At 44.2% G+C, this 16,238-nt stretch overlaps 1 protein-coding gene across 1 annotated transcript in view; it reads right to left on the bottom strand.

The window, feature by feature from the left end:
* Positions 1-16,238, bottom strand: part of LOC109477334 (E3 ubiquitin-protein ligase PDZRN3-like) — an 89,850-nt gene that overhangs the window by 17,670 nt on the left and 55,942 nt on the right. Inside the window, exon 4 of the mRNA XM_019778529.1 lies at positions 1,995-2,251. Coding sequence (XP_019634088.1) covers positions 1,995-2,251 — 257 coding nt within the window. The remainder of the gene's footprint in view (positions 1-1,994; positions 2,252-16,238) is intronic.

Genomic DNA, 16,238 nt, shown 5'->3' with positions numbered 1-16,238 from the left:
TACTGAGAGGAGATTTCTCTTCTTGACTCAACAATGGGGAAAAGGCATGAGTAGCTCTCACAGAGGGCTGGTCCATGAACTTGCTGTCAAGCTTCTGATAAAAGAAATAATTTACTAGCACTAGCAACAAAGAGGATATCTTGCGTTGCAGGGGAGAAGGAAGAACAACACCACAAGGAAGAAGGAGGAAGCGCTTTACAGCGATCAGTGGTTTTGTTTTGAAAACATCCCCCAAGTGTGCTAAATGAGAAACTGTGGAACAGAAACATTTTTCTGTGTATATAGAAACATCCACATCTGAGCCCAGACAGACAGACAAGCATACATTGGAGGAAACAGCCTGTCTGCCTTTGGTCAAAACAGTCTTTCCTTTGTGTCAGGGGGTTGGAACGTGCAGGACTTGTACAGCATCATGATTACTATGTTTCCTGTCTAGAGATCGCTCCTTTCTTCGAGGCTCTGATGTTGGATTGAATTTCTTCGCCGCTGCTGCACAGAAACAAAGCTCCCAGCCATTCTACAGTGCGCAGCACTGACAACTTCCCCTGTCTGCATCCACTCAAAACTCAGACATACGCTCGCTTGTGTCATCAAGCTATGCTGCATAAGGATCAAGGTTCTTGATATATCTCAAAATGAAACGAGAGGCCAACATCAATGAATGCCACAAGTGCTGGAAAATATGTTTTGTTTCACCTTTTGTACTTTGAATGCATTTTTGCATCAAGACATTTACACAGCAACAATATTGCAATGTACCGCTATATTTTAGGGTGAAGAAATGCTACTGCAGTGCCTAGAAGTGGCCACTGCAGCAAAAAAATTTCGTCAAATAACAAAAACTGCACAGGTATTTTTGGTCTTGCTGTTTCTTCCTCAAAATGAACTAGCCATGACCCACATAGTGAAGCAGTATTCATTACAACTCAACAGATGATCTTAATTCTTCCTACATACAAAGTGCAGTTGTACTTTCATATTTGTGGTAATGTGGTTTACGTGTAACGAGGTTTGCATCCTTTGAAGTGATAAAAGAACACTTCGAGCTGCTTTTTTCCACACAAGCCCAGCTTTAACAAACTGTGTCACTGTTTAACTGTGTCAATCCTCTACTATTCACATGTCTCCATACAAGCCTAATCCGTCAAAGTAAGTAGTGTTGCAAAGGAAGAATCCGTTCCCTTGTTCGGTTGAACACCCCTGTACTTTTGGGTAGCGGGAAGGTTAAACGTCTTTTTCACGCCCGGATAGCGATCCTGGGGACTCCTTCCCTTGATCTAAAGCAGGAACCATTCATTCGCTAAATTGGATTTGTGGTTCACGGACTTGTCCTGAATCGAGAATTACAGACTTCACAATCAGCTGCTGTATCCTAAATACAACCCAGGGGGGGAGCAGAACCCTGACTTTTTCACACCTCTCTGGTATTTCATCACTTTGAGAGTGTTGGAGGATAGCAGGGAAAATCTGTGCTAACAAGGGATGGGTAATGCTAATAGCATTAAGCATTACGTCTGTACTTTATCAATATTTCACAGATTTGCACAAGACCTTTGCAACGGTGGGCTGGAAAATCTCAAGCTCCCAACCGCAAAAGTACAAATGGTTATTTTCAAGGGCTCTCTGATGGCATTGGTGTCATGTAACACTGCAGCAATAAATATGTCTATCAAATTGGGCTAGGGGAATATTATTTTCAGTACTCACAACGTCATGCCAAGGAGACACAGATATAAGGTTTTCAACCAACAGACATTAAAATGACCTGTAATTTTTCTAAAATAGTACCTATCCAAGTTCTAAGCCACTTTCTTCGAGCCAAAAATAAGATCATTTTTGAAGTATGGACAAAAAAAGGACAAACATTTCAAATCTACTGCTGTATTTGGAGCTATTCAATCACTTCCCACAAGCATGGCATCAGTGCTGAATGGGAAATTGTTGGTATGAATAGAAGGAACAGGAAAGAGTGAATAGGAGAATGGGTTACTCACTGGGGAGCTGTACCCTGCATGCCAAGGGGCGGTGGGGTGGGAGGTCTGTACATCCCCAACATGTAGTACGGGTCGGGGCCGATGTCCGTCTGAACCGCCGCGTCCACTAGACACGGCTCCCGCCGCTCCGGCTTGGCCGTCCCTTGCCGCGCAACGCTAGATCTCCGCACAACTTCCACAACGATCGGTTCCTTCGCCGTGCGAAAAGCCTCCACTGCCTCCTCATGGCTCGCTTTACTAAGGTCCTTTCCGTTCACCTGTGAGGAAAAAACAAGAAAAAAATGTTTATTAACCACGTAGAAAACCAACTTTGCAGCCTGACACTGTTCAACACTTTCATGCATCACAAATACGTACATATGTTCCGGTAAGCCCCGTGAAAAATAAATTTCCACAAGGAAGAATACTAGTATAAACCCAGGACACAAACTTACCGGGCGATCTGAGCAGAGGTAATTCCCCATCCTTATAACACAGCCTGGTGCTGGGAGCACCTACGTACTACCTCCCCTACCTAACCGTCCTGCCTAGCCTACTACACTCCTGAGATTCCCTACCCTGTTTGCCAGAGCTACTCACTAACAATCACACACACGCAGGGTGCCTCCCGCCTGCCTTTGAACCACGAATGATGGACTAATAACTTGCAAACTCATTCCCACCTTACGGGTGATTTGTCACCCCGCCTTATCTGCATAAAATTTGGGACATTTTCTAATAGAATGTATACCCCAAGTTAAGATCTATGCATAGGTAATGAGGGTGATTACATATGCGGACACTCCCCCCTACTGGCTGGGACTGAGCAGCGAATCAAATACAGCCACTTAGTCTCTAACCAGGTTGTTAGCATCATTCGAACGTGCACACACGACACACATGCCTCAGAACAGTGACGGACTGGAACCATCAAATATGAATAGGCCGAACAAAAGTGTGAAGAAAGCAGTGGTAAATTATGTCCACTGTTATTACAAGCCCACATCCACCTATCGTCGTCGACCCATTAGGCTTTTCTTCAGCGGAATTTTATGACAGACCAGGGAGACATAACTCAGGCAATTATTGCACCATTGCTTTATGATTAAAAATACATAAAACTGGCCTCCCTCCAAAAGCTTATTATACACAAGTGCCTGCCTGCATATGCATTTGTCAATGATTAATGCCCACAACATTTATTTCCACACTCCAAAACTGACAAGGACAAAAAAGGGCTATGAATATCTGAACATTTCCAATTAAAACTACGGGTATGCGCGGGCAAAGCACTGCTACGGTATGACGCCTTGCCTAGCTTCTACACAGCTGCCCATTCTTACTACATACATTTCCTCAGGCTTGCCTTGGGTTGAGCCTGTAACATTACATGTAGTCTATGTAGCCAGTCTCCTGTGACCACCAAAACTTCAACACCAAAGGCAGGAATATATTGGACAGGGATATAGTATGACTCAATCACGAAACCCTAGCTGTTCTCATTATATGGTCGGGAGAACACCAAAAGGTGTGGAGAGTGGACAATCCACATCTGTCACTGTCGTGGTCCCGCCCCTTCATCACACATTGTCTGGACAGCACAGAAACCTGTCAGAAGCAATAATGGGCTAGTTTCTTGTACAATGCCTTATCTCGAGGTTACTAGAGCGAGATGGGGAGGCTGTAGCCAGAGGGAGAGCAGCAATTAGCTCAAACCATGGCATGGGTTAACTGAAAGGATTCCTGATACTTAGGGGAGACATATATCATCACTTTTTGCTCATTTCCTTGTTTGGGTGGCCAAGCAGAAAGGCTCGGACAATGTACAAATTTTCAAGCACTGAATGCCAGGCCCCATTCCTCATTATAGCCAGCGCCACAGACTGTGTGCATGATCGGATGACTTTCGCAAGTTCCTTTCTTGCTAATTATAACTATAAGTGCAGAAGCAACATGTCATGAAATGGATACAGTTAAATAATGATATTATAATGTATCTAGATGTTATCCTGCAAAGGGAGGTTTGCAGTTTGTAGTGGTGGTTGGCTTGGTTACGTGGAGGGGGGGGGGATGTTCATAAATAATCAGTAGGTCCAGCTTCACTTTACAACCCAAAGGGGAGCCCTAAATCATGTGGCTTTTCATTTTGATGGTACAGGCTGACCCTACGCGCTACCATCAGGACGCACATGCCCCACTGGCGGCCAATTGAGCCAATTCTATTTCATAGGACCAGGGGACAGCTAAACCGCTACCGATGGTCCTGGGGTGATAACGACCCACAGGAGGACTCCAGCCATATTGTCTGTATTTGAACTTGTCATCGGAACAATTGCATCCGGGGGTGGTAGAGTACCGGCCTCCGTAACCCCTCCCGTAGAAACCAGTGAACCCGCAAATACCTCTTTCATAAAGCGGGATCTTCCGTAATTCTATTTCCAAATCGTACCAGACACCGCGATGTCCCTCGCTACTACTGCGTCCCGCCGGCCTTAGCCAACATGCATTGTACGGCAGACGCCACCCCGCCATGTTTCAGGCCGGGCTGACCACTGTCTAGGAAAAGTTGGCCATGCATCACACAGGGCAAACACGGGGTAAGCTTGTGGACAGGCATAATAGTGAGGTCCTGACCTGCCTTGTAACCCTGCAGTCCAACACTGACCCCCCCTGATCAGTATACAATACCCCCACCATTACCATTAGGACACCGCAGCATCCGAGGAGCAAAGAAAAATAGGGCTGGATTCTACACAGCCAAGAGATGGTTTCCTAACTACTCGGACACATCAAGCCAGTGTACTGGTGTCATCAAAAAGCCATTAGGTGGCATGAACTCAGCTGCCTGCCCTTTCTACTGCCTCATTAGTATATATTATGCCCCTCCGTGGACACATAAATGACATTATGATAAAGTAGAGGACATAGGGAAAGGTGGGGTGATGTCCTCATTACCCCATGCTCCGAACCTAGTGATTTACAACCGAGGGGGCACAACCTCTCTCCGGTCAACCTCTAGGGGCAGATGTGACCACTGGACCTTCCCAAAGAAAAATTATCGAAAAAGACTTCAAAGTACGAAACGCACTTCTTATCGCTGTTTGAACCACTCTATGAGTCATACTGAGCGCTTTGCCGCGGCGTATCTTTCCAGAGAGGTGCGACGAAAAGTGTTGCAGAGAATATTACGTTCGGATTAGTGCAGAGCGGTCTTCTCACCCGTATCGCCATGGTTACTCGTGCGTCCGTACTAACCCATTTGCCGATGCAAATCCGGTCAGTAATGTATGCATGGGATGAGATCATGCTGTAAAAGATGTTATTTCAACTTCTGCGGCGTACACGGACCCCCTGCTGAGGGAAGACTGGCACGCAATTTTCCGTTTTACGACCCCTGCATCGCCCATAAGGAGAAAATAGCAGTACTGGAATGGACAGCACAATCCAAAAGAATGCATACCACTTCGCTCATCGTTACACCATCTGTAAATCAGTCGTCCGTCCTCGCTGTTTCGTGATGCTGTCCCTCTCTCTTCCCTACGCACAACCTGTGGTTAACACGTACAGGCATTCGAGTACGGAAATATCTTAACTCTGATGTCTGGAAATAGAAACATGCCTTGAAGTCTGGCCCTAGGCCGTTGGTGAGGAGATGATCCATGTTACGACAACAGGAGCACGATGTCAATTAAGATTGCTCAGCCATATGCAAATGAGCCAACAGGTCCACAGGCCATCCCAACTATGTGCTAACAGTTTACACTTGTCAATGTCAAGTGCGTTGATGTTTGCCCTGCCAAACAGGAACTGTTGAAAGAGAAGGCTACTGCCGTTTTCATCAAAGCATTCTCCCATTTTGATTCATTTCTGCTTGCAGGATTTTTTGCTGAGTGGCTTAGCTCACGTTACAGGCGGCAAGCAGTAAAGAGTCTTCAAATTGCCGTTCTGCAGTTAAATAAGGGAAGGCGCAGCATAGAGAATTTGGCAAAAAAATGAAGAAAAATGACAGAACACATAATAGGCAGACTTTAATTCCAATTCTGCGCCACAGAGGCAAAAAGAAATGACTCATAATTCAATGTTTTCAAATGTTGGGAGAGATTTAAGTGCAACGGAAAGCCCTTTCACCTTATTAGCGATTGCGAGGGGTCCATTTGTATAAAATTCCCATTTTGTCCATTTGTCTCCTGTCTGTGAATCGGCATGTCTGTGATGCTGGGCCACCACTTTGCTTTTCCCCACAGAAAGACAAGTTGGCTGGAAGATTGCCAGAGTGGCATCTAATGGGAGGGTGACAGGGCCTCCCTTCAGGCAAGGTCACTGATAACACTCTTTTGGAAAACCTCCTGTCAGGATGAAAAATAGACCTCCTTCCTATACCCTACTGTTAATGGGTCAAGAGAAAAATTAATGGCCCCTCTCATTCAAAGCGGTGGTAGGCGCATAACAGGAATGAAGTGGCCAAAAGACCGGGAATTGTCGGACGTTTTCTTGGCCAGTTGGTCCAAGAATGGCCCGCAAGCCGCTGCCTGGGGAGGGTTCAAGGGTCAGGTGGTCACAGCGAGTTCTCACACCACTGGCCACTTTTAGTACCAAATGAAGCGCATTTAAATTTTAACTATCACACACTGAAGCATCCTTGCACCATCCTGCCCTCGAGCACTGATTTACAACGATATCTGTTCTAGTCATGTATCTGATCCACTGCCTTATCTCTAAAAGGAACTTTTAGTTCAGTGTTTCACACTGATGACCCATAATTGCAAGTGGGATAACATCTTTCTGGCTAGAGGTACGGATATACAACCACATGTGCTGTGCTGTATTTCAGAGAAGCAAATATATCTAAGACGATTGAGAAATATTACAGCCTGAATTCCTGAACATGCTCGAAAGACATTACTGTCAGCACCCCATAGTTCACAAAATATGATGTATCACAAGGGTACTAAATTGTTGCTAAAGCCTTGGCTGCTTTCCAACGGCAATTGGTCTTTTTTAATGTGTCTGTCAGTTTTAGGCACATTTAGGGCGTATGCCTACTACGTGTTGTGTGTATGTGTGTGTGTGTGTGCATGTCTTTGTACGTGCCCGCATCAGCTAGGTCTAATTAGAGGAAATTTACCGAAATGACTGATGTTCGTTAGTAAGCGGAGAACTCAGAGCAAAGGCATCATCAGGGGAGCAATATCAAATTTTTTGTCATACATTCTCAGAGGCGGATCACTTCAACCTTGTTAGTTTTATAAGGCCTTATCATCCCCTTGGGAACGCATGTAGGGGAAACCTTAATTTTTAATCAAAAATTCTTTCTGCCTGTTTGACGTAAATGTTGTACATGGTGGGCAATAAGGCAAGGCCCGGGGTGTCCTGTAGCGGGTGCACCCGCACCATATATAGGGGAGTGACCATGCCCTGTTGTAATTCTTCTCCCACCTTTGATGTAACCACTATTTTGATGCCTGTAATGGGAATACCAGGCTTCCCTATTTAGGAGCAATTTGGGCGCTGCTCTGTCTGCATGCTATGTCTGCCCGCGGGAAGCTTTGGATCCGTCACACGAGAGCCCAGCCGAAACCGAGCCGGCCGCAGGTACAAGCGCAGGCGCCGGGAGGACCTTTCATGGGGAGCAGCCTGCTGTGAGGTTACGGGACAAAGTTACTGCGCTAAACAACCTAACACCCCATTTAAAGCACTGCCCTACTGTGCAGCGTGGTGTTGTAACAAGATGATAACAATGTAGCCAGACAGCAGGCCAGTTACATTCTTGCACTGACCTCAAACCAAAGTGCTACCAGTGTAGCTTGTTTACCCTAAAAAAAAACGTCCTATCCTCTGTTCACAAATAAATTTAGGACTTTGAACTCCTCTTCACCGCATACCCCAAAGAATGCATACAAGACAACAACTAAAAACGATATCGAAATATTTTAATATGATGTATTTTGAAACATTTGCTGAGCACTTCCCTACCCTGGTATAATGCCAAGTAAAAGTACAAATTGTTGTACTGTACGTATATCATGGAAATTGATGGGGGAAGCACCATGATCTATTAGGATAATCACCCAAATTACTCTGCATTGTCAGGTGCTCATCCAATTGAAGCTATAAAATTAGCTGATTCTATACACACTAAGAGCCTGAGTTATTACTGGCACATTATCACTGCGGTAATAATTTGCAGAGAATTACAGAGTGGTTGACAAGTAAATTAGCCTGTGACTAGCACCCTTGTGTGAGGAGTGCCAGTAAACAAACATTCAACAGTACGGTACATTGTCCTAGCCAGCCTGAAATTTTTTTCTGCCATCTCAATTTTGTTTGAGGTAATATCATGACAATCATAGGGGGTTACAGAGGCCCACTCCCCCATGAAATTGAAATTTTGAAATCTTGAGCTTCTGAAATGCTTTTTCCTGCATTTTGAGGGGCATATTCTGCTAGTAGACCAAGCATAGTTGAATGACATCTTTTTCCATCTCTCTACACTCTGATTTTTGGCTGTCAAAGACGACAGATTGGGCAAAATTTTTGTCCATCTTGAGCGGCAAAATTTTGTCGAATGACAGAAAGACGGGATGGCAGTTAAGGAATGTTCAAGGTTTCTTTGGAACAAGCTGGGCATGGAATAATTCAGAACATTGGGAAACTTCAAGGAATCTCTGTTAATTAGTCTTGTTGTTGTTTACGGCACGGCAATTTACAAAACAAATGAAACCTGTTCAAACCTTCAAAAGGAGGACTCAACACAGATGTTTCCCGCCTTATTGCTAGCTAATGATACCGAAAAGGCCGCTCTAAAAACGTCCGCTCCATTCAAGTGCTATCCTCCATACAGCACCTTTTCCATTTGCTACCGTTTTTTCACCTGTCTTTACCAAACAATGGCGCATTCCTGCCATTCCGTTGCTGACAAAGGGCAGATCACATCACACCTGATAGGGGGGGTTCCTGTCAAGGTGAGCGTATCATAACCTCTCCATCCATTATCCGACAAAATGATACATTGACGACGTTTCTCTGCATCGTAAAGACATGTGTATTCTGTTAGGATGGCTTAGGATGTATAGCTCCTGACAAGACACATGTCTAGCCTTGACCCAGATCTCTCTGACCACGAAAGCCAAGGTTTCGAATGAGACTCCATCACCTGAGAGCAGAGGTCAAGGAAGATCTCATTCTGTCCTGTCAACCACCATGAAATCTGTGTGGCCCTCGCTGCCACTTTAACATGCATGAGCGGACGACAGCTATCTTCTGGTCACTCTCATGGCCCCTAGATGTTCTGTTTGTAATTGTCATGGTGTAATGAGCTTCAAGGGCAGGTTCAACCACAGCTGCGGGCAATTACACAAGAAGGGTCCGTCTGTGTGACTTTCTTCATGGTCACTTTCTCAATGAAAGCATTTCCTACCATAACTAACTGAAGAGTAGGAAGCTATGCATAATGTTTGACAAGAACATGACATTGTCATATCCTCCCTCTTACTGTCTTAGTAGTGCACAAAAGTATACCTCTACTGATATAGACCATAAACTATCACAAGAGTTTTTTTGATATAGAACATAAGCTATCACTGGTAGAAATATTTTTTTCAATGTTCTGCAATATTGCAGATGGTTCAAAATTTTGTTTTGAAATTTGGGTACAATTTAATTTGGGTAGGTACACTTTCTGTAAATACACAATGTATGATTTTTCTTTTGCAATCTTAAAAATCACTTTTTTTCATCTAGCAACCACATTTTTTCCATCATTTTTGTGATTTTGATGACCCTACCCACCCCAGTGTCTATACTCCTGTGTCCACTACACCTCAACTTTAATCAGAGTCAGGAGCACCTTCATACCAGGACATTGTAGGAGACAGGCGGGTCAATTGGGGATGACCTTAGAGCTGGTCTCTGACCTCCAGGCATTTTCAAGAAATAGAAGCCTGCTGGTCAAATTGGATCATCCTCAAAGGTGCAAACAACATCTTTCACCAAATTAACGACTTGAAAAAAACAAAGACTCACTGAACAGAAAGTACACGTAAATAAAACATAACAATTACTTAGATCTCAGTTAATGGGTCAAGAACATTCTAACCCTGTAAGAAGATAGTTTGCCTAGAAGATAGGAAACTTTTTCAAGGTGTCTTGTCACTGCACCAGATGCAATTAATCATACATGTACATTTCCTGGAGGCAGCCATGTTATGACATGATAAGGATTAAGGAAGTGTTGATGCTGTACAAACAGGAAGAGGAATCACCACATCAGTACCAGATGATGTCCTGCCTTTTGTTGGTAGAGGGTTTCGACTCGAAACAAATTATTTCAGACTTTGAATTTGGAAGGGAAGGAACACACTCTGCCAAGAGAGAGTTTGTGTTGGGACAACTTGAAACATTGTTTCATAGAATAAGAAATTTAGATGTATATTTGATTCTCGAAGTGGACTAAATAGCTGAGGATTTATTTGTTATTCCACAATCATCATTATAAATCTGAATACCTGGGATTCAACATTTGTATATCTGCCAATTATGGACATGGTGAGAAAAACATCCAAAAGGTCAAATTCAGAAAAAATATTTTTAATACCTGCGCTACAATGGATTTCAAAGTAAGTTCCTACAGTATGACTAGGAGAAATACTGATAATCACTACATACACGTATATTTGTGGGAGCAAAATTTCACTGTCTGAGAAAAATGGACACATTCCCGGAACTATATGTTCGTGGTGGCAGAAGGTGCAGAAGAAAGAAAGTCGCGGTACAGAAGACATCGTAATGATAATTTCGCAGTACAGGAGTGACCACGAAAACAGGGAATATAAAAGTACCGAGGATATAAACAGTAGTTCAGGTCTGAAAAGAGGCCATTCCAGAATGCAGGTTCCAGACAGAGTGATGCTGTGACTGAGACAGCCCTATCTAAACTGATATCTGCTCTGTAATCAGACTCTGCTACTGAATACCCTCCCCCATGGGGCCAGACCTGTACAACATGATGCTACACATAGGACAACAAATATCCTGTTCGTAGTAAAATTTTCAACCAAATGCTCATCCAATTCATGTTATTCTTCTCAAAAGCTGCCTAAAAGCCTTGGCTACAATGTTGTGCGACCTTGACACAACCGTCCTTGAGAATGCATCTTCTAGGAAAGTTTAAAATGAGTATTCAGGGTTTTACAAAACCCCTGTCACGTCCACGCCATGCCTTTTTCTAAGCCCTGGCCCTGTATCCCAGCAGGGGAGCCTGTCTGGGACTCCTATACACAACATTACCCTGATGTCTTCATCCCAAATATATCTATCCACCGACTTCCATAAGCTAACAACTATGCACCATGCAATTTATCGCTACCAAACCGAGTAAAGGAGCTCCTAATAGATACCATACAGTGCTGTTTTGAAACTTTTCCCTACCTCGTAAACACCCGGACGATTTAGTGTTATGAGCTAGCAAGTGCGCAAATATGTATTTGACCATAAGAATCGTGTACAAATGTGTTGTGTAACATTGTAAATTGGCTATACATGCAGCTGTTAGATAGGGTACAGTGTCTAAATATATCACAATAGGCTGTGGTCCATATGGTCGAATTCAGTGAACCAGTCAACCTCTCTAGCTTCGTGCTTTTCTTCAAAGACACGCTTTTGACTGGAAACCTGCTTAAAGCTGTGAACTTGACAATGTAAATAAACAAATGATGCACACTACAGTGCTTGCACATTGGCTGAAGGGAGTAAACATTTCCAGCACTTGTCCGGTGTTAGATGCAACAATGATGTGCGAATACGAACACACGACAGTGCCAGAGACTCCCCATCATCAACAGTGTCTATTTCTGGAATACTGGACAACTTCCTACTGCGGAATTACCTGGGAAACACTACAGGCCATGTGGTTTGCGTTCTTCGCAAGTTTCCGCCACAAGAAACCGACTAATTCCCCTTACATCCCTTCCGCTCTTACCTCAAAGGCTTCTGGTCTTATCTGCATTAGTCAAGAGGGAGAAAGAGGAATAAACAACATCGAAACCAAACAAACAAACTCTCTTCTTCGGAAATTCAAAAGTTCAGCCGAGCCAGCAAAAGCCGTTCATGGGGAGGAAAAACAACAGGTTCGTTCTGTCTGTTGGCAAACAAGCGCTGTGAACGCTAGCTGGTGCATTTTTCTGTGACATCTTACTGTTTATATCTCCCGTACACTGGCAGGAGATATTTTCACGAGTGGGTACGAGCAAATCTTGTTAGTACAGGGTGCCTGTCCAGTATGGGGGTCCCAGAGGAGAAGGAAGCCACAGATTAGGCAAGAGGAGAGGTTGAAAGAGGCAGCCGCAATACTGAGCCAGGTGATTGATGTTGTACAGAGGGTAATGCTCCCTAACAACAGCCCTCCAAAATACTTGACCCGAATTTCACTCCACTATGTTGTGTGGACTCTGTGGAGTGTTTTCAACAGAAAAACCTGCAATGGCCTTCAGAAAAAAGGGGGGCAAGTAACACAATACGGTACGATATTGAGTCACGTTTTATCCGTAGTCTTGAAATTTTTGAATTCTCTCTCTGTAAAAATGTACTGATGATTGCAAATGTGTACAGTTTTCTCAGAATGTATAAAAGCTTTTTCCAGCTTATGGCACCTTGTGCCAAGAAAACACTCGTTTAGTCCATGCGTGAAATCAAAATAGCTGGCAAAAGGAGGAAGCGGGCTGCCTGCTGGTCCTCTTTAAAGTAAGAACGCTTAAGTTGGCCACTTCAAAGGAAAACCCATGTTAGGTACAAAAACAACTGTCGTCGAATGAGGAAAAATCCCGGGGTTCAGCAAAAATTCTTTCATCTGCTGATCCATGAAGTATTTAAACTTTACACTTGTATCAGGCAAAACACTATTTGGTAGCCCCGTAATCCACGGTGATTATAGATCAAAGAAGAGGTATCGTCATCGAAGGACACTGAAAACCTGCTCAAACAGCGATCACCTGTACGGACCCAGCAAATGTGCCTACTGATCCATGTGGTATTTCAACTTCAAGGCACAGGTAATTTCAGGTTTAAACCGGTTCCAGTACAAAAAAACGTTGTTTAACTCAATTTGATCCGACTCAAGTCACCTGCCATTAGGGCTGAGTCTCCCAAATGACGCAGAATGCCACACATGGAGGAAAAACGATTCCCACTTAAGAGCTTTGGCGATATGTCGTTGCGATTGTAACTAACACTTTCTTAAGCCTTATTCAAACCTAAATGGTGATATTCTGAGGTAAAATGTCTAGAACTATCAGCGGACAGTTTCTAGGAGTGAGCCCAATCCCACGTGGGCAAAGGCGGAGAAGTGGTGGGAACATCAAAGGACGGATCAAGGAACCTGGTAATTATGGGAATTACATGGCCGCAGAGGACGTACTGACAAAGAAGCCCGGGTCTTCCGGCCTTTAAAAGGTGCACGCAGTAGAAAATCAAGCCCCATCTTCAACTAACTGTCGGCAAGCGTGAAAGTTCCATGCTAATTACCCGATCAAATATCTACAGAAGAATTTCTTCTGAATGGGGATGTTTAAATCAGCGAGAAATCAGTAATTGGGAGGGATGGGACGTCTTTTGTTCCTCCCAGTGAGAAATGTTTAAAGAAAAGGCCTCGTGGGATTTGGGATGGGCCTGTGGAAAAAAAAATGCTGTATGTGTAATCTTTACATCATTATCCTGGCTCACAGCTTTAAACCTTTATTTCCTCCTCTGTATCTTAGAATCTGCAGCCATTTTATTAGAAGCTGGACTGACAACTAATACTAGTAGTCTACATCCTTCATTTTCTTCTTGTGAGATACTTACTTGCTTAACCTATAATACTTACAGCTTCTAGATTGCATGCTGTATCATCTGCTTATGCTCATAAGCATTTCGATCTTTCTTCAGGTTTTCATCCGTTTACAAAACCTCTAAACCCCTGACCCAGGGGACTACCATAATCAACCCCCACCCTCCAGAATCCCAAAGATTCAGCCACTAACAAACCCTACTTCATCTCAAGGGGAAAGGGTAATGCCTGGGATACCCCTGGATGATTCCTTACATAAATAGATATTTGGAGAATGAAAGGCAAAGCGGAACCCCTAATACTCTAATGGGGATTAGCGGGGAACCCCAAGCGGGCTTTCGACGATGTTTTACAGTAAACCTCTCCAAGCGTGTGAAAAGTTTACCAAGTGTCGGATCCTTCTGGTAAATGCTGTATTATGGCTAAGACAACACAGGAGAAAAGGGGGTGTCTTTCAATGCCCTTGCATTAGCACCTTGAGTAACCCTTGGCTGGGCTCTACGTGCTCCGGCACTATGTGCAGTCCTTTCCTATCCCCCCTGGGTCGGCATACATTTGCTTATGTTCTTGGACTATCCTTTCAGTGGGTTGAAAGAAACCCTATCTGGAAATGTCATCTGACCAAGGAAAACACTCCTAATGAGTTACTTCAAGTTGCTGTAACAAAAGTCCAGTTTGATTATGATTAGGGCGCCCGGTTCAGTTCAAAGTTAACGGGACTGGACGCTGGGAAAATGCTAATGAGTGGCGGCACGGGGGCTACCTGACAATGTTATCGGGTGAACAGCGGGAGTTTTGGGTCTCGGCTGGCGTTTCACACGAACACAGCGAGACACCCTGTCCATGAAAAGCCAGTATAAACATAATCCTCCCTCTGAAATCAACACCACTACAGATGTTCCTATGAACAAGGTATCTTAAAATAGCCACCGGAGGGCTACAGAGGACCTCTGGGGTTCACAGTATCAATAATCTTTTGGAAATACTGGTCTATAGGGGCAGAAAAGAAAAGACAGGAGGGCCGAACACAGGAAACTTTTGTTACACATGGACTGTTGGGTAAGGACAGCCTTAGAAGTGATTAGTTGCCAAGTGTGAGCCAGAAAATCGTCAAAATAAACCTCCAGGATTCCTGTTCAATAAATATTTATCAACAACCCGGCTGGAACTACCATGGTTACCCCGAAAAAAATGTCTTTTCGACAAGCCAAGGACCAAAAATAAAAGGAGGGGAAAATTCTGGTGTGATGTCGAAAATAAATCAAGCTCTTGCACAAGTACCTCTCCATGTTCTCCTACATAGTTCAAACATACTTCAAATAGCGACCCAGTGATACCAGCCACTATGGCCTTTACTCCATGGCAGGCAGCCACCGAGAGGACATCAAACACCATGCTACACAGTACACACACACAGCCAGACTAATCTATCCCCGAGCATTTCCTTAAAAAACGTATCGACTGGCTTCTCTACAAAACGGGAACTGTATCTAAGCAAATGATATATGGCAGAACCATATCAACCTTTGTGACTAGTTGAGTAAATAGCTGTGACGTTTAGAAACACAAGGTTGGATCACATGAAAACTTACAGCCTAATTGTTCATTCTACAAACGGAGTTTAAAAATACGTACGCTCAGAATCATAAAATCCATGTTGGCAAGCCTTTTCCAGAAGTCCGGTAGAGAGAGCCGTGTAGGGAGACCTCCCCCCTGGCTTGAGTGTCCCAGTCTGTCCGGTGAGTGAGCGGCAGTATTTACTCAGTACTGCTACATACTTGTTCCAAGTACACCAGGGGGAAAGTACGGGATGACAGAAGGGGTCAGGTTGGCAGGTCTCATCACTCTCTCCAAGTAAAATCCGGGGACAGGTCCTTCCCACAGGCAGATAACAGAAAGTTCAGAGAGGGTGCTTGCTGTCAGTGGCCCTAAGCGGCAGAAAACTCTGGCACACAGACAAGAGCTCCCAGGGGATAGTGCAACAGGCTGTAATTACTCCAACAAAGGCCTCCCGCCAGGCTGCATTGCACAGGCACACACTTTCCAGACTGGTGCAAGGGAAACTGGGAGAGGAGGGGGCACATCCAGCGGCTTGTGCTGTTTTAAGCAGATTAACATGATTTTACCATCTGGCTCTGCTTACAAATGCATGACTCTCTGGTAGCCACAAAGGACCATGGGTAAATTATGCAAAATTCCCACTACCTCATAGGCTCTCAACAAATAAGGGTGTCCCGGGCTGGCCTTAAAGGCACATTGCAGAATGTCTTGTAATTCAGAGGTTAAAAGGTTTCAAAATGTTTTCCTTTACAGTAAACTGCAGCCTTTGAAGGGTGGCAAAAAGCAGCAGCTGACGATAAGCAAAATTCGTGGCCGAGAACAAATAAGGATACTTTACACGAGCGGCACATTTGAAAGGGGGCCGGGTAACTTTAGGAGGAAGG

Source organism: Branchiostoma belcheri, unplaced genomic scaffold, assembly GCF_001625305.1.
Source record: "Branchiostoma belcheri isolate BF01 breed outbred unplaced genomic scaffold, Haploidv18h27 scaffold4, whole genome shotgun sequence".
Taxonomy (NCBI): Eukaryota; Metazoa; Chordata; class Leptocardii; order Amphioxiformes; family Branchiostomatidae; genus Branchiostoma; species Branchiostoma belcheri.
This window is presented reverse-complemented; position numbering and strand designations above follow the sequence as displayed.